Source organism: Dermacentor variabilis, chromosome 8 (assembly GCF_050947875.1).
Source record: "Dermacentor variabilis isolate Ectoservices chromosome 8, ASM5094787v1, whole genome shotgun sequence".
Taxonomy (NCBI): Eukaryota; Metazoa; Arthropoda; class Arachnida; order Ixodida; family Ixodidae; genus Dermacentor; species Dermacentor variabilis.
In genome coordinates, this window is record NC_134575.1 from 41967940 (window position 1) to 41987380 (window position 19441).

At 44.6% G+C, this 19441-nt stretch overlaps 2 protein-coding genes across 2 annotated transcripts; both read left to right on the forward strand.

Annotated features, from left to right (window-relative positions):
* The first annotated feature begins 1262 nt into the window (after positions 1-1262).
* LOC142590133 (uncharacterized) lies at positions 1263-14943 on the forward strand. The gene is made up of 10 exons (XM_075702015.1): positions 1263-1417; positions 4062-4108; positions 4687-4725; positions 5021-5059; positions 6483-6582; positions 8315-8445; positions 9222-9269; positions 11938-11973; positions 13078-13246; positions 14802-14943. The coding sequence occupies exons 1-10, from the start codon at positions 1342-1344 to the stop codon at positions 14816-14818; spliced, it is 702 nt and encodes a 233-aa protein (XP_075558130.1). The 5' UTR covers positions 1263-1341; the 3' UTR covers positions 14819-14943.
* Positions 14944-18613: 3670 nt separating this feature from the next.
* Positions 18614-19195, forward strand: LOC142591372 (uncharacterized). The gene has a single exon (XM_075703698.1). The coding sequence runs from the start codon at positions 18614-18616 to the stop codon at positions 19193-19195; it is 582 nt and encodes a 193-aa protein (XP_075559813.1).
* The last annotated feature ends 246 nt before the right edge of the window (positions 19196-19441 follow it).

Here is a 19441-nt window from a genome sequence, read left to right on the forward strand (position 1 = left end):
GTTACAGTAGTAACGCGGCTATGTGATAACGGTAACGCGGCTAAAAAATAATAACAAACGTAACTAAAGAACGAACGGCGACGGTTTAAACTGATGGTCCCACTACGAGCTTTCTGCATTTCTTTTTTTCATTCAAATGTGCAAGCTGGGGAAAATGTTCGAAAAGGGTGCAATACGAATTTTCGGACAAACATTGGCTTCGAAATGTTCTCCCGCACGCCCAACGCAATTTTCTTTATTTTTTTTTTTTTTTTGAAAATAGAAAACGAGAGTTTTCGAGGGAATGGGTCAAACTGACCGATTCATTCTTTTTTTTTCATCTATCGTGCCCTCTAACCCGATGTCACGTATCGTGCCACAGGGCACGATATGTGATGGTCAATTTGAATGGAAAACTTGTGAATGAACAAAAAATAGAAGTCTTAAGGTCCCACGACGCTCTCATTAGCGTGAAACGGGCTCCCGACGCTGCCCATGGAGCCTACGCGTGCTCCACGGGGCAAGCGGGATTTCGTAATACCGCATACTCGGTCACAATGGAACTATGCGAATAACTACCACCCGTTATTTAGGGTATTATTGCGTATTTCGGTTGGCGTTCATCCTATCTCTCTCTTTCCATGTTCTATGCGTCCCTGTCTATGTTTTGCGTGTGTTGTAAGAATTGTTTGCATTCATAAGTGCACGCGACATTGTTATCCCCTCCTCCCCCAGCCATTCCCTAATGTATCAGCTTACTTTCTAAACAGGGCGTTTAGGAGTATATATAAAGCATAATAAGTACATTAGATGGAATCCAACATTGAACTTCATAACCAACTGCTTCGACTCGAAACAACAGAGGTATTCGATTCGTATTCGAAAGCGCGAATATTCGCGCACCTCTAGTAGTCAATATTTTTGCCATTGTGTTCCATGCGTAGCGCTAAGCTGTCGCCACAGCCGGAAAAGCGAGTTATACAAAAAAAAAGGGGGGGGGGGGCATGTTGCCTCTCGGATGATCACAGCCTTTAGGCGCGCACCATCTATTTTCATCTGTTTCAGAATTTTTTTCATGCTCTTTAGTTTTCGAACGCGTCCACGTGGTAGCGCCGAAAAACAAGTTTAAATAAAGCACCCCATACGGCGTGCATAACAGGTGTGCGCGTCCTTAGTGCCGAATATGCGTTCCCTTGCCACCGGAGCGGAAAGGATTTCTCTAATAACTTCACTGCATCCTCCCGGATGTGAAGATGGGTCGGGTATAAAAGCCCACCAGTTTTCATACCTCAACAACACTGTCGACCGTGCCAGCGAAGACAGCGTCGCATCCCTGAACCATCTCCAAGCGAAAACGCCAAGATGAGTCTCTCACACGCTTTCGCCGGTCTGCTAGTTTTCGCTGCGATGACGTCCGCAGTCACCGCTTCAACGACGAGTAAGTAGTTTCGTTATTGCAGCGCCCCTAAATATCGAGCTGATTTCTCAACAACTCCGCTTGGTTTAGTGCCTTCCCCGCACGAAACGTAATGGCCTGCTTGAGATGTTTGAAAATGGCAGAGAAACGATAGCCAGTAGTTAGTAATGATAGTATTGTTAAAGCGAGGATATCCGCACCCCTACTAGCAAAATTTAGGCAGATTCGATGCCTCCGGCAATTTGTACTTCCGAAAACGCCGGGAAATATCCACAGACGGAAGATTGCGTCGCAGTGTCTCTGAAATTGCCAAAGTCATCAACGCTGTGATTACGGCTCGGCGCCATCGAACAGCCTTCCGCCTCGATCACATAGCCTGTCTTCGTTCTCGGGCCGCTCCTGACCCCGTCATTATGTCAAATAGAACCCCGAAGTTCGCATTAAATAGCTACAGATTGCTGATTCAAGGAGTGAAGCTTCAATATGTCCTACATAATTACACGGAGAAAGAGGCAACGAAGCCCCAAAAAGAACAAGGGGAAAATAGTTATATTTGAGTCGTATCTGTTGACGGCCTGCAGGAGTCTTTTCTAATAACATGTTACAAAAAAGGTATTGTAACAAATAACACGTATTTGATAAAACTTACTGATTTCACAGAAAAATGGAAAGTCTATGACGCACGTTAAATCAGTTTTTCTTTTTCGCCACCGACTGGTACTAACTATGGCCGACAAATGATCGCATATACATTGCCCACTCTGTTAAACTACCAGCACTGTTTTCTGTACTGCTGCTCTTACCTTTTTCTTTCTCCAAGCTTTGATAAATTTTAACTTCCTGCGGACAAATGAAGCATTTTTTTTTTCACCGTTACTTTCTAGGCCTTCAGTCGCTTATTTCACATGCGCAGATATGTCATTGTACGTTTGAAGCAAACGAACATTTCGTTTCGCCTCCATCAAAGTGCAAGATAGTGGTGAAGCAGCATTTACTGGGCCAGAAATAAATCGGTGGTGCACGAAGGCACCGGACGGTGTGGTTCCCTAGTTACGGGACCCACATGTTTCCAGCAGCTCCTGGCCCCTGTCCGTCAGTGCGAGCTGAATCGGTAGGGCGGGGCTGGATAACAAGGTCTCCCATCGCTCAAGGGGATTGTGGATTCGGGGTGTTGGTGGGATGGGGAATTATCGGGTACAGACCCCGTCAATGTTCTTGTGGCTTTCAGTCCGTGCCCCCAGAATTTTTTGCATGCTGCAAATGTATCATAATGGCGAAATAAAATTAATTAATTAATTAATTACTCAAATTAATTAATTAATTAAAAGTGAAAGTAATACAGTAACTAATGTCTAACTATCTGCAGGTGGAAGCCGAATACACAACTTTCGCGCAGCGCGTACGGTGTTTTAGCAATTAAGCTACCATGATGGGCATGTTCCCGTCCCGCAATATTTGGTATTTCTGCATATGGTGCAAGTTTAGCTTTAGGAATGGTAACTAGCGCCGCCCGAGGCCGTGGCGGTATGTGTGGAACGCCATTTTATCCGCGCGCTTTTCCTGTACTTATTCTTTTTTTCTATATCGTTCAGGTTCACAGCGTATAAATTTGCCAACTTCAAAGGCAAGGCTGAAACCAGCAAACGGAAATTCCCTAGCAATAGAAGTGGACCAGAAGCCAAAAATAAAAAAAAAACATGCCCACTTAGTTATGCGGAGACTTCAGAGACATGTGCCCCAAACATGGGCCGTTTTCCTTCTACACAGGGGCTACCCATGTCACCTTTAGCATACCAGCCGCGTCGCTATGACGTACAACCTGTGCAAAAAAAAAAGGTCACTAAGGTACCACTAAGGAAGAGTAGTTAGCATTACTATGCAGACATTTAAAACCTAACGTCAGAAACGCTGTATCATGTGAAACCACTGTTTCGTTAGATTACGTTATCGCGATTCAGTATTATCTTCAGTGTAGATGCCTTATAGGCTCGCGCAGGCAAGGCAACAATATCTGGGGAGAGAGAGAGAGAGAAAGAGAACAACCTATCGAGGAAGGGCAAGGAGGCCTCCATGGCAATAGCCCTCTGCTACTCTGTTGAGAATAAAAAGGGGAAGCGGACATAAAATGAGGAGTTGGAATGAGGATAGGCAGTGGGGTTAGGCTATATACAAGTTTGTGGCCAAAGAGCCCGTTCACAGCATTTATTCTAACCCTGCGTTGACTAAAAACACTATGACAGCTTTGATGGCTCCCTTCGTTGACCTTGTATCCATCCAAGGGCCCAGCAACAAATTTATCTCTCAACGGCATGCTGTTAACAGGCGCCAACGAAGAAGTCGATCTCAGCCGTTCACAGTCATGTTGGGGCAAACAGCAAGTGTGTGCTCTACTGTATCAATTACCTTGCGACATATCGCACTCTGGCAAGACCATATGCGTTCGTTGCGACAAAAATCTTGTCGCGTATAGAAAATCTGGACAATGCCCTGCAGTGAATCACATCGGATGTCTCGTGTTCTCGCTCACTTTAATTGATCAAAAGTGAGAAACAGTTGAATTTATCGGGCAATATCGTGTACACTCGTGCTCAAGTTTATTTCGTGCAATTTAAGAAAGGTTACGCATTTACAAATTGCCGAATTGATACATTTTGTGCCGTTTCAGTGCCTTGCGTCAACGTTACCCTCAACAACATCCTCAACATCAGTAGCGTAAGTAACACATATGCTTCCTCTGATACCATAAGCCTACCCCATAATTGAGCAAGTCAAAGAACGCGTAAACTTCAGCAAAGAGTGGGCGCCTTGTGCTCATTATGCGGCATCAAAGCACGCGCACATTTAAAATAACGTTTGTGAAAACCACAGAAGTGATTTGCGTAGAACGTTTACGAATACCACCTGCCGTTTTTTTTATCTCAAACAGTACATTTAATGCCTGTGACAGATAGCGTTTCTCCAATTTTTCAGGTGAATTTCTGGAAGAGGCGGACGTTAGTTGTAAAACAAATTGCAATGTGCCGGCAGTTGTCGATGTCTTGCACCGCAGAAACGCTCGATTCCTATGGGTGACTGAGACGTACGGAACCATTAGCAGGAAATACGTCATACCGTTATCAATATTGTTGAAACGCAGAATTTTTCCTTTTCTTCTGCGCTTCACCTAAACGCATGAATATGCTATTTATATTCGCTTTGTAGTTCGCCGCTCCTAGCATTGCGCTTGCCTTTCCTGTAATAGTGCCACGAGGGATTGACAGTATGCGAAATAAATTTCTCTTCTCTTCCAGTGCTTGGGTAACAGCCTGAACTTCTGCAGTGGCACATCAGTAAGTTTTCGATTTCACCGCAGGTAGTCGCACTGTGTTTACCAGCTTATGTAATATCTTGTCGACATCTTTGATCACACCCAACAAAGATAAATTGCGCTATTCCTTCCTTGTTTGTACAGATAAGCTGGATAAAAAAACTGGCATGCTGTTTACATTAAACTAGTACATCATTGATGCCGCATTGTAAAACCATTCTTTCTTGCCTAACATATATTTTTTGTGCTTTACTCGAACCAATAAGGATGCATTATCATACACCCTAAGAACCACTTTTTTTTTTATCCTTCAACAGACAAGTAGCCCGGTGACAGGACTCGTCAAAGTGCTCACGGTAAGTCTCGTCCGCGAAATGTACCACTGGACGAATTGTTGAATCCCTTGAGTGTCCTTAATTCGCCCTGAAATATGATCGCACGCGCATTAAGGGCGACATCGTTTTCCATCGTTATTGCTTTTTCAGGCGCACATACGTAGTACAAATGTCGCGTTACTCCTCACTGCGCAGTCCTGACGAACCACTATTGCTCATCTAGAACTCCTGGCAACATTTGAACATTTATTCGCCACCATTTATAATATATTGCTCGTCGTTTACCAGAAATTATAATTTAATTATATTTGTAATTAAATATAATTACAAGCGCCGCCTTGACACATCCAACATGTCGAATAAGAAAACCTAACAACGCTGTCTTTCGAAGAGGTGGCAGAGAGGTTCTGTTAGAAATTTCGGTTCCTTTATTCGCTGAAAAACCTGCATACTTCGGAGCGAAATCGATCGGCACCGTGTATTACTTGAAACGAACCCGGACTGAGTTTAGCTCACGTGACGGTTAAAGGAGCACAAAAGAGGGCTGGCGTGTTTAGGTGTTTTAGTAACTGCGCTTTAAGTATATTGCAAAATTGCTACCGTAGCAATGCAAATGAAAGCAAATGAAAGAAGGCGACATAAAAGGTGAAGAGCCCGCCACGAAGGTCCGTTACCATCTTGACGGGACAACATCATGCATTCTGAAAGAGCGTACGCTCGAGTCAAGCTAACTGTCTCATTCTAAACGAACCGAGGACTCTGACTATAGAAAGGTTAAGGCCCATTCGAGTAACCTTCGGTACCGGTTAAGCAGGTGCTATGCTTCTTTGTTCATTTCGCCAGTTATACATGGCAGCGTCTGCTCGTTGCTAGTTCTTTTACACAGTGCGGGTGTGATCTAGGATTCATGCAGTTTTAGTACCCTGCCCTCGCCAGAGATGTAGTGCAGGACTCGTGCCAGTGGCGCCCTGCCGACTCTCCACGAGCAAGTATCGGCACTGAATTGACGGGCGCCGTAGTTCACGAACCTAAAGGAGAACGTCCGCTGCTCGCATATTGACCCGAAATACGCAGCTTCCTAAAACCTGCTGACGTCACTCCGACGTGCTGACACTGTCATTTTGGCGCACAAAGGGTGAAGGTTTGGCCTTCGTCTTCTGCACCAATAATAAACACTTTCCCGCCAAATGGAGGAAAACAGACTTTTGAAAGAACACTTTACGAGTGCGAAGTGACCTTTATGTGCTCTTTAGTGTCCCTTTATTGCGTACGGCTTACACCAGCTAAATAGAGACAAGAATTTATGAAATTTGAAGAGTTCGCTAAATTTCTAACATGCACATCGGTCTCGTGGCTTCGTCACCGGTCGTCTCTGTCGCACAACAAGGATCACCGCATACTGGGACGGCTTCAATGGAAAAACTTATGAAACAATTATTTCCAGTGTGTCCTGCGAGGCGTCTACACCTACGGCTCACCCCAGGGAATCGTCAATGCACTGGGACCCCTGCTGGGTCTCATTGCCCAGCGCCTTGTATTTTCATGTAAGCTAATTACGATACCTTTACTACCTATATCTCTTGTGTTGGCCGGTGCTCTGCAGAGAAATTATAGGAAAGCATGAAATGTTAACAGGCGGCTAGAATATTCTTCTGAAACTTCCTTCTTTCTTTAATTTTTTGTCTGTATATAAGGAAACAGTGGCTGGGGGACGCTGTGTTCTCGCTCTAGTTTTGGAGCTAGATCGCACGTTATGGTTTGGATTGTACAATGCAACATTTGCCACTATTGCTTGTTTATTTATATTTTAAAAAGCGAAATTACCTTCCTCTTTACCTCTCGGCGTAAGCTGTGCTATAAATATGGCGGCTATGACGCCCCATGGACACATCCATCGTCTGCTGTACGGCAAAGCATGGCCTTCGAGATTGCTTTCCGGTACTCGCTCGCTGAGGAGCGCGATTGTAATAAATTCCGGTGTTCTACGTGGCACAACCACGGTCTCATTATGAGGCGCTCACCGTAGCGAGGGACTCCGGATTGATTTGGCTACCCGGCGCTCTATAAGGGGAACCTAAATTTCAAAAAAACGGTCTTTCTGCCGACCATCGAAACGCTGCCGCCTTTGACGACATCGAACCCGCTACCTCGATCTCAGCAGGCCAGTGCCATGTAGCCTCGGTTGGTCAAGGGGCGCGACGTGGGCACCACGAGGGGAGCAAGCGAAGGCAACTTGGATTTTTGTTGAACGGGAAACCTCTTTAAGAATGGCTCGAAGGGAATCCCCGTTTGCTGAGACCGATGTAACAAAAAGAACATGCCGTAGCGTTATCTCTTATGTATTTGTATCCGTATTGCCCGTGCACTTCGGTATCGTTCCGTAGGGGAAAGAAGCCAATACGGGACCATGCACGCGTACGCAGATGGCGCCGTTGCCTCGGCAACCGTAACGCAGTCGGAACTAAATTTAAGCCTCGCGCGCGGCGAAAGAAAGGAAATGCGGACAACACAGATGACCAAAGTTGTGTGGCAAGATGCGACTCAAAGGGTGTAAACTTTTGTTAGAGTGTATGGTCGCAATTGTTCAATGCACGGTAAGATAACGTGTTCTTCGGCCTAGCTAGTTGGTTGATACTTTCTGAAGCCTTTATAGTGAGAATAAAACGAACGCAAATAACGCAAGACCGGACAACGCGTATGTGCATATGGTGTCCGGGATTGTGTTCGGTATTGTGTTCGGTCATCGTGTTCGGTTTATTTTCGCTATATCGGCTTGAGAAAGTATCAACCAACTGTCCCAAGAACAAGTTGTCATACACTGAACAATATGTACCATAATATGCGACCACGTTGCGGAGTTTGTGCAAGAACAAATCAGCAGTCTCTGGTGAAATAAGGGTAGCGCGTCGAACAAGGTCGAAGAAAAATAGACGCCACAAACGCTTATACTCGAAAATAATGAATTTATTCGAACAAACGGGCCAGTATTTAAGTCCAAGCAGTAGTAAATGCGTAGTAGCAGGACTTTGTCGCGCTACCCTCATTTCACCATGAATGCGTGTACCAAAACGTCGAAAAGCAATAGTAATCGCAAAAAAAATGTTTTAAGGTGCGCAGGAAAAACGCAAGTTTGCGTATTTCTGGTCGTGTCTTCTGCTTCTTCAACACCACCAACACACAATGACAATATTAGTACCACCGGCAACTGTTTTCATAATGCGTGCTTCTTTTTCTTCTTTTTTTTTTCTTTTTTCTTGTGTCCAACAAAACGTTCAGCCGTCAGCCTGCCCATCTTGGGCAACCTCTCCCTGTGCGGCTCCACTTCCTGCCAGAATTTCTTCCTCCAAAATGACACCTGCCAAGGCCAAATCACCGTTCAGCTGCCCGGCCTTCAAAACGTCGGCAGTGTACGTATTCACGAAACGCGGGAGTTCATCACCTTTCATTCATTCACTCATTAATTCATTCATCAGTGCACAATGATTGCATTCTACTAGTACTGACAAAAAAATCAATAAACTTGTTGGCTAACACGGAAGCTCAAGAAAAAAATCTAAGAACCACACAGCGAACTATGTAACGAAAGAAATGACAGGCATAAAATTAACACAGGCAAAAACGACTGCAACTTGCCAAACGTATGAAAGAACACTAATCACTAAGGTCAATGCCTCGCCGCGGTGATTTAGATGGTTCTAGGCGTGTACAGTGCGTTTTCAATAACGTATTGCTAAGACGTTGCAGTTCACGTTAAATTCACAAAGTTCACGCCAACTCACCTATGTATCGCAGTTCTTTTTTTTAACTTGTTTATAACTTTCTGCGTTAACATGCACGACCTTGTATATGTCCGAAGTTCTTTCTGTGCTACCCCGATCCACCTAATCTGCTTCTACCACAGAGGGAAGACCTCGGCATTTTGCACATAAACGTTTAAATAAAAGTAAATCGACTGCAGAACCGCGGAAAAGCATGAAGGCATAGAGTGTGTTCAATTTTAGAGAAGCTAAACTCACGCAAGGCGCATTGAACAACCTTTTTCTTTTTGGACGGGGGGAGGTAAGGTCACTGATACGATACCCCATAACCCGCGTGTTTGTCAAAACGTGCGGCCAGACTTGTTTAAAACCTCCCCTTTAGTCTTAGTAGGCATACCTCATTTTACTTTCTTTTTTCTGCGCAGTGCGTTGGAGACGTTGGAATGCTGTGCACAGCTGGATCTCCGACCACCGTGAGTTCAAACATTTCGGGACAGCCGCTCCGGCGAGCGATGCCTTCTCAATCTGGGGCACTCCGCCTACATATAAACGTGCACGCCTCATTCACGTCAAACTAATTCATTCATTCATTCATTCATTCATTCATTCAGACAGCGCCAAAAGAAGAAGAAATAAATATTTGTCTTGTCTGGGAGGCTGAGAAAAACGCACTGTTTCGTGGCAGTGTACTTACTCATTTAAGACAACGTGCAACGTAATCTCGGGAGACGCGACTAAAGGCACTCAAGCCAGACCAGGTCCTCCTGCCCTCAAAGCCACGGCGAGAAAACAATATTTTGTTGGGGTTATGGCGATCATTCATGCCGATGATGTACCTTTATTAAAAATAGGGATGGCTCGTCGGCCTAGTAAGGCTAATGGAGTTGATGAATCGGGAAAATGACGACACGGCCGGCTACTGAGGAACCACGCGCCGAATGCCCGATAAGCACAAATAGTAAGGAAATTTCGATAATTAAATACGTTTCATGTGACGAAAATGTAAATGGCAACCACACCCCTCTCGCATGCACACACCGCTCAGTCAACACAGGCAGTTTGATATAACACGAGCTTGAAGACAAGCGGCATACAAAAGCGATGACACGAAATACGTATATACCCTGTATTCGCTTCGACATAGCGAAGTGAATATTGCGTGTATGTATATGTGTGTATATATATATATATATATATATATATATATATATATATATATATATATACGGGATAGCAGTGACTCAATACAAACCAGCAGAAGACAAGAACTGAACGACACAAATATGTAACGAACTAAAAACATTCTTGTCAACACTTAGTGGATAGATATTTTCATTTAACCTGTGCTGCGAAATTGGTTACCGTACGCGACGGTCTCTTCTTCGGCCGCTTGAATTTACACGATTATTGTATTTTATTTTATTTAATTTTGCTTACAGTTACACTCGTTGGAGTTACGTTCACAATTTACATAAAACGGGCTGCGAAATGTATGAGCTTGGCCCGGGTACACTCATTTGAAGCTCCCACGGAGCAAGCTCGTGCAATAAAAGAATAAGATATCATGTTTCTTTTGTTAGAAATCAGTAGGTAGAAAATTTGAGCAGGTGCAAAAAAAGAGGTGAGGCATGCAGACAGCACACAAGAGTAGAAAAGTGGACAATACGAACGTGTTGTCCGCTTCTCTACTCTTGTGTCCTGTCTGCACGCGTCACCTCTTTTTTGCATAAGGAATCGTTACCAACTAGCTCAGCTTTCTGTCGTCCTAAGCTTGCGTAGGTGGCATTGTTTGACAAAAGAAGAACACGTAGGATGTATCACGTTGCCCTCTTGATCAAGCGCAATTTCTCATTTTTCGTCCAGTAGAGCACCTCAATGCACAAAATCATTTCGAAATGATTTGGCACGTTCTCTTTATTTCTTTTTTTTTTATCCTTTTCTGCGATTGCTAGTTCGATATCCGTGCGCTATAATTTAGTGCGGATGTCGAAAACGTTGCGTTTTTATTATATTAGCCATTTTCGGTAATCTTATTACTTTTTTTAAATGCCTGCTCAAGTTCTACCAACCGAGCAGCATTCTCTTAATTGATTTTCCGTTGTCCATACATACCAAATAGTGTGTTCTGTGTGGTTTCTCTCTCTCTCTCTCTCTCTCTCTCTCTCTCTCTCTCTCTCTCTCTCTCTCTCTCTCTCTCTCTCTCTCTCTCTCTCTCTCTCTCTCTTTTATTTTTTTCGTGTAGAGATATCGGTTCCGGCTAACCTTCGGCTCCAATGTCTGGTAAAGGCACACAAGACATGCTTAAAAGGAATGCTAAAGAAAGAAAGATATTTGTGGCTTTATTACAAAAAGTTACCGTTCGTATACCAGGAAAGACTCATAAGCTTAAAGACGTGTGGGGACGTTACGTTGGAATTTTCTACACCGGCTCACCATGTCGTAAAGTATGTTAAAGGCATCTGCTCGGGTCCAGTTACATTTTTACTAGTAAAGATCGACTACAGTGTATTCTAAAGAACCCAAAGTCTAAACTAAGCAAGCTTCGAGAGCATTTATGGCGCCACAGCAGCCATAGAACCACAAAATAAATATGTATATTCCTAGAAATCCGTGACGTTACAGTGATGTCACGGCACCGGGCGAGAAAATGAATAGAACTTTATATTTCAATGATATGTTTTAATAATCGATCTATTAACGCTATATTAACGACAATATACTTTCGAAATTATATTTTATAGGTCTAAACTGATTTAGATTTTTTTATTGACAATGGTATTTAAGGTCTAGTTAAGGAAGAGGTCAGACGACTGGTTGAAAAATACCTCCCCCCACCCCAATCCCAGAATTAGTCGTGACAGGACTGCCGGCACTGGACAGAAATTGAATTCGGTCGTTATGAGGAAAGACACAGAAAAAAAAAGAAACATAAAAGAGCTCGTCTTCACAAATGTCAGCGACAACCCGCCCATCGTCGCGCCGCATGCACAAACACATGTCTGAGACTGCGGCATTTATTTAGTACTTTCTTACGACTCAACTCTCGGCGTATCTATTGTATTGCCTGCGTCTCAAGAAATGCCTTAGCAAAAACACATATGCAATCGCGGTGTAACATTGTTTTCCCTTCTTTTTTTACAGGCCAACGAGGTTCAATCGTTGCTCCAAACCCTGACTGTAAGTACTGCCTCTGTATAAATATATAATTCCTTCAATAGGAAACAATGAAACGGGGTGTCCGCGATTGTGCCGCAATTGCAGGGATTATTTTTTTTCTTTTTTCTGGCCTGTGAATCAGTTTCTTCTTCATGTCATCGATGCCTGGCACTAAACAGGCGATGATGCCTCTCGCACAAAGAAAGAAAAACATGCCATGACATCTTTAATATATGTCAAATACCAATGTCACTCGAGCCCGATATATTGAACTCGCACAGAAATTTCACAGAAGAAACAATTCTAATATAGGTTCAGTCATATATTTTGAGAAAAAAACGAAGAATTTCCAACAGGACGGATCTTTATTTACCGTAAGCTGGACTACTAAACCACATCAATCGATGCCACAAGCTGCATCTTCGTCAGAATCTTCAGAGAAGTCGTACTCGTCGGATGTGTTGCAGGTTTCCTCGGCACCACAAATGAAGTCGTCCTCGGTGCTGCCGAGGGCAGCATTTAATATACAGCACTTCTTAAAAAACCAGTCTCGGTAGACTCCCAATTACCTTTACAGCGGGCTCCACGCAGGAGCTCTAATAACTTGGCACTTTAGCCAGCTGTGTTCACGAACATCGGTCGGTAGCTGATTCTGAGCCCATTCTTGAAAAGAAGAAAAAGAAAGGTGGACATATACTCGAGTGAATATCGTACTGAAGCGCATTAAAACAAAAATTATCCCAACTTACATTTTAGTCCTTGTAACTGGCCCCGGTGCCGCTGCATTTGTGTAATGGCGCGCTCTGCAGCGTTCCGGAGTTGCTACAGACAACAAACTCGGCTGAAAGATGACGAGCCAGGCGCGGTTGCCATTACCTTGCAAACCATGACATGCACTCCCGCAGAAAAAAAATTGTCACGTTTCGTTGCCTGAGCACAGACAAAACCCCTTTCAAATACAAAAGCTCAACTAGCACAAAACAACAACGGGTATGAACGAACCTATAAATAAATTAGAGTGATTCTATGCGTTCTTAATCAATGAGCGCTAGCAAATTGATGAAGAGAAACATGCACCCTCAATCCCTGTGCCACTCACTCTCCCCTTCTCTGCCCCTCTTCCAGTGCATCCTGGGCCAGATCCCGCTGAGCCAGTTCACGCAAGTCATCACGGGCGTCGGCTGCACCCTGCTCACCATAGTGAGCTCGCTCGCGAGCAACGCTTCGCTGGGCACCTCCCTGCAGACTGCGCTCGGGTCTTTCAGCGCAGCCCTACGCCTCATCGTGCCCACCTGTGAGTGCGCAACTACGCGCGGGGGCGCATTTCCTCCGAAGCTCTCCAGATTCTAAGGAAAGCTGGTCGACAGCACTTCGATAACACCGCGATCACGTGGTTTCCAGCGCACGTCGCCACCCCCACCGATGAGGGCCTCATTAACTTGAACGAGGTAGCACACCGCTCTGCGCGAGAACTGACCCGCCGCGCAGAATCGGAGACCGCCTCTTCGAGTTCGGAACTCCTGGCTCAAAACACGCGAGAAGGCCTGGTCAGGTACAATGACATCACCAAGCACTACCAGCTAGGTAGGCGGTTGCTGCCCCCACCTCACTCCATGCTGAAGCGTCGCCAGGCAGTCATCTGGCGACAACTGCAAACGCAAACATTCCCCAGTCGGGTGCGAATGCAGCACATTTTTCCCGCGCAATACCCGACTGCCCTTTGCAAATTATGTCACGAAACTAGAGCGACGCTGTCGCACTGGTTGTGGGAGTGTCGGGTTACATCAGCTAAATGGCAGTACCTCCGGAGGCTCTTGCGTCGAAGTGGGCCGCCGCTCTGCGCAGCTCCAACCACAAGACACAAGAGTGGGTTGTCCAGCAAGCCCGAGAGGCGGCAATGAGGCAAGGCCTCGAAGTCCCCTCATGGAGACCTGAGCCCGGGTCGTCAAATTTGCCGGATTCAAAATGAAGTTGTTTCCATCCATGAGTTTGCAATACACACGCTCTCGTTCTAGCAGCTGTCAAGGTGCAGGCTTAGCGCGAAATCGCGAGGGACGAGGCAGAGAACGCAGGTTTAAGTGTGTGTTTGTGTGTGTGTGTGGGGGGGGGGGGGAGGGATTGGTAAGCGAACGTCACATATATGTTTGTTTACACCCGTGACACACGGGTGGATGTGATTCACTGATCATTCACTAATTAACCTTTTAACTAATTACCGTACGACCCATATTTACAGATTCTAGCCATGGAGTTCGCGAGGCGGATCCACTTGAAACGAATTCTCAGGACGACACCACTTTCGAGATATTAATTCAAGAGCTTTGCGGAGAAATGCATTGGCGTTCCAGTTACTTGTGCGCTTCAATGCATAAAACGACGCTTTGTTTAGCAAATTAACTGGAACGCCAATGCATTTCTCCGCAAAGTTCTTAAATTAATATCTCGAAATCGGTGTCATCCTGAGAATTTGTTCCAAATCGATCCGCCCTGCGAACTCCACGGCTAGACTTTGTAAATTTCTAAGTGGGTCATAATGTAATCATTCTAAAAAGTAATGAGTGAATTTTTGTTAATTAGTCGATTTTACATTTCAATTTTTGGGCAAGTAGTGACCGCCACTTCGAGTGGACCAGCTCATGAACTAGAAATTTGATATCTGCTACAGGCAATATTTAAAGCCTTTTCAATGTGCTCGTTGAAACACCCTGTATAACAAACCATTCTATAATACATTGCCTGTCTTCGTCCCTACAGTTATCTAATTGTCGATTGGTTAATCCAGAATATATTCATACAGAACAACAATTTTTTTGTTAGTTGTAATAAATTCCTTCTGTTTATCTTTCTAGGTTCTACCACTGGCTGAAGCGACAGCACCCCTTGATTGATGAAGAGGATGCCTGAAGATTCCACTTGTCAAAAAACTCTGCTGTAGTGTACCTTCCTGTAATCAAGCATTATGCATTCGCAATAAAGATGGTATCAAAACGACCTATGTTCAAATTGCGCTTGGTTTGTGACGCTTGCATTACAGGGCACCTAGTCTATAGAAGATAGCACCACCTATAGCCACACGACAGTCGACACAGTATCCAACTTGTTATAGAAACTCATGCGTCTCTGCCTTCTCCAAATGTACAGTTCACCAGATCAAGAAATTTTTCAGAAGCCGAATTGCGTGATATCAATAATTTATTCGTCATCGTGGTCATCACCAACGTCATAACGCGATTGAAGATTACCTGCACCTTAGAACCCTCTCCCGGAGAACCCTCTCCTACAATGGAAGGTAGGAGGGGATGCCGACCTGTCCATGTGGGTCGTTGGCCGCTGGTGGAGAGGGCGAAGGTGCCGCGACGTGGAGGGCCAGCGCCATCTAGAATTTTCAAGGCCTCCGCACTCCCGTCTTTCGTGGCTGTGACGTCACTACACTTGGCCCTAGCCGAAGCGGGCCTAGCTTTCTCGGCTTTCCGACAGGTGGCACTGACGGTCAACAGCGCGTTTGTTTTTTTTCTTTCTACCTTTGTTGACCGGCGCATGTGCACGCTTACGCTTGGATGTTGTATTTCTTGAACTGTTTTGTGATCATAGTGCAGCACATCGCGTGCAGACTGCACGAATAGTCTTTTAAGTGAAGTGGTGGTGTGGGGAAGTTTCCAAACAACGTTGACACTGCTCGTAAAGCCGACGACCAAGCTGGAATCAGTGCGTTAGGCCTAAGCTTGCGGTGTGGTACGAAGGTCTGCAAGGTTTCTGCGTGCGTCGAAAGCAGCGATGGGTCGGTGCTGCGTACCCAACTGCCGCGGAAATTACGATAAGGGTCCTAAGGTTAGACTCTTTTCGTTGCCGCGTGACGCTGCCCGCAGAAAGCAGTGGGTGAGAGCTATCCGTCGTGACGACGTCGACATCGGCACCTTACGCGATCCCAAGGTATGTAGTACATCCACATGTTCTCTTCCGTAGGCGCCAAGTTTTAAAGCAATGTCTATCGTTTCTTGAATCAATGCATTCTTTTACGGAGATATTTTGTTTACTGTGTACAAATGGTGAAAAAGATTTCCTTTGGTTCCTGTGCTGCCTGCTAGCTTCGTGCTGAAATCGAGTTGAGCTAGTGGCATATTAATGAAATAGAGTTGGCTTCTGTTTGCATTTCTGGTAGAAATATTGGAATTTCGTATTTAATGTTTTGGCGAGTCACTTGTGCCTTCTGTACTCGTCTGGAGTGCTTATTGATGCTGAACCTCTGATCTTACAATTGACACGGCCCTTCTTGACTACTATTTGCTGACGAATCTATACGGCGCGTTATATATGAAAACAAAAATGCCGGTGGAGATGGTGAACGAACCCAAATCTTAATAATTCATCTTTTCTTTTGCTGTGAAGGTTTGCGAGCTACATTTCGAGCCAGAGTTTCTCAAGACCACCTCTAGCTATACAGCTTCTGATGGGAGGACAGTGGAAGCACCAATGGGACTTACACGTCTGACACAAGAGGCTGTGCCAACCATTTTCCCCAATAGCCCTCCCTACCTATCACACTTTGCTCCAGTGCGTGATGCACCGGAAGACAAGCGAAGGCGCCTTGAAGCATCCCATCTGGATGAAGCCGCTAGGAGAATGCCAGCAAACTTGAGAGTAGGAAAAAATCGAGAGGCAGACATAGACAAAGACAGGAAGACAAAGACAGGAAGCCACCTTCCTGTCTCTTTGTCTATGTCTGCCTCTCGATTTTTTCCTACTCTCAAGTTTGCTGGCATTCTCCTAGCATAACCATGTACCAACTAGCCCAACAGGTCACTCTCAGGATGAAGCCGTGCAGTTATCACTGGCAGCACATGCTGAAGAAGAGCACAGGAACAAGCTGGCGTCATATAATGATCTGCTTTCACGGCTTCCAGATGTACAGTTGTGCGATTTCTGGATGGTGAAGACTGTTCAAGACGCTGTGTTTTTCGTGCACATTGCAGGTGACTCAGCAGAACTAGAGGTGGAGCGCTCTGTTATAGTGAGTCACCTTATGAAGGTTACGGCCTTCTGGAGGAAGGCAAAACTCTCTTCTGATGATGTAACTATGCCTAGCAAGCTAGATGATATGCGCACTCTTGAGTCTGTGTTAGAAAGTGTAAAAATGTTCAAAGCACCATCTATATGTCACGCAGATGAAAAAGTGAAAGCGTCTTTTCAGCTAGTGTGCTCACTTCTCGATGACATTGCGAACGAGGATCTTTTGCCACAAGAACAGTTAGAGACAGTTAAATTTTTAACGGAACAGTTGCGCTTGCTCCTTAAGGATAAAAGTGCTTTGAGGTATCCAGCAGAGCTTATGATATTTTCAAGCATCCTTTATACCATTTCCCCACATGCCTATAGGTTCGTCTGCAGTACTAGCAAAATAACTTTGCCACACCCTTCTACAGTGATGAGGATTTGTGGCGAGTATCGTGCTAGTCCTGCGCACGAACAGACAGATGAACATTTCTTGAACTACATCAAAAGAAGGACAAATCATCTAAAGCAACATGAAAAAGTCGTCATTCTCATGATGGACGAAATTCACTTGACGCAGTACTTTAATTACAAAGGTGGCTCATTGACTAGCACAGCAGCAAACTGTTCTGATGCAGCAAAAACTGCTCATGTTTTCATGATTCAGAGTTTGCTATCAGGGCACAAGGATGTTGCACATATCTTGCCTGTTTTTAGTATCGAAGCAAGGCAGTTGCACGATGTCCTCAAAAAAGTTATCTTGGAGCTTGAGAAGGCAGGACTCACAGTTATTGCTGTCATAACAAACAACAATGCAATAAACAGAAAAGTGATGTCCATGTTTTCGCCGCATAACAGGTTGGATATTGTTTACCCTCACCCTGATGACAAATCTAGGCCCCTATTTTATGTAGTGGATCCTGTTCATTTATTAAAATGTGTGAGGAACAATTGGCTTAATCAGAAAAGTCCTGGAACATGCATTTTCTATCCGGAGTTTTCAAGTGCATCATCATTAGTTCGCATTAATGGAGCTTCTTTTAAGGCACTCCGTGACATACATGAATTTGAAAGAAAAAGCCTATCAAAGTTTGGCTATGGGCTTACATACAAAGCTCTCCACCCATCCAACATAGAAAGACAGAACGTAAAACTAGCACTGAAAGTTTTCAATCCATTCGTTATTGAAGCCCTGAAGTCACTTGGAGGAAAACTTGGCCTGTCCTATGCTGAAGGAACGGCAGACTTTATCAGTGTGATACTAAAGTCGTGGCACATTGTCAACGTAAAAACGCCTCAGAAAGGCCGTCGGCTAAGATGTCCCTATCAAGAACCAGTGACGAGCTTGTATGGTGTGCAAGTGCAGTTCCTGAGTTCTTTTGTCAGCTGGTTAGATGTATGGAAAGAGGTGAAAATGGACACCGGTGCTCTGACAACTGATGCGCATGCTGCACTCAGGCTCACAACTTATTCCCTAATTGAGGTCTGCCGCTATTGCACTGACGAGCTTCACTTAGAGTATGTCTTGCTTGGCAAATTCCAAACTGACAGCCTCGAAGAAAGGTTTGGAAGATACCGTCGCCTTTGTGGGACAAACTATCATGTCTCCATACAGCAAATATATGAGGCGGAAGCGAAGCTAAGGCTGCAAGACTCGCTTATCTTCCCTGAAATGAGAGACATGTGGAAATCTAGCAGCAAAACATTAGATACCAGCCGCCTCATAGAAGACTACAAGATAAAAATAACAGAAGAAGACATTAAAAGCAAGGAGTCGAGCTTGCCAGCTATTACATACATAGCAGGATTTTGTGCACATGCAGCTCTAAAAAAGATTCCTTGCACAGCTTGTGCAGAAAACCTTACCGCACAGGAAAAAGAAATGGAGCTGGATCGCAACATAATAATTGAGAACCTCTCCCGGGGTGGTTTGAAGTTCCCGAGGCCTGTAGTCATAGATGCCGTGCTGCGAATGCAACTAGTTCTTGAGAAACTGACTACACAAGAAAATGTTGTGCAGTTTCATGCTTCCAGACATCAAAGGGAACTGCTGATTAGTTTGACACAAGAAGTAATAGACAATGAAGGATTCGATATCTGTTCTCAAGGTCATCATCCTGATGATGTCTGTCAAAATATACTGTGGGCAGCAGCGAACACATTGCTTAAAAATTATGTCCAAATGAAGACAGACCTCTTAAACACTGAACTGTCAAAAAAGAAACAGCAAAGAAAGCTCAAAACGCTTTCGTAATGCAGACTAGCTTCAGACAGGTTGTTTGGTTCAAGGATTTGTTTGTATTGTTTGTAGTCAGTGTATTGTAGTGTGAGAGTCCTCACAGTGTTTGTGAGGACTCCCTTTTCATTCTTCAGTGTGCATTTGAAGTAAATCTGTCAGGGTATTGTTCAGTGTTTTTTTTAATCAGTTCTAGTATTGGAAATTAAACCTTTTTTCCTTAATGCTACTGTCGCCCACTCTCTTTCTTGCATGACAGCATGA

Coding starts and splice junctions, on each gene's coding strand:
- LOC142590133 (XM_075702015.1), top strand. CDS start 1,342: ATGAGTCTCTCACACGCTTTCGCCGGTCTGCTAGTTTTCGCTGCGATG. Junction 4,726..5,020: donor ACTTCTGCAGTGGCACATCA/GTAAGTTTTCGA, acceptor ATCCTTCAACAG/ACAAGTAGCCCGGTGACAGG. Junction 8,446..9,221: donor GCCTTCAAAACGTCGGCAGT/GTACGTATTCAC, acceptor TTTTCTGCGCAG/TGCGTTGGAGACGTTGGAAT.
- LOC142591372 (XM_075703698.1), top strand. CDS start 18,614: ATGAGAGACATGTGGAAATCTAGCAGCAAAACATTAGATACCAGCCGC.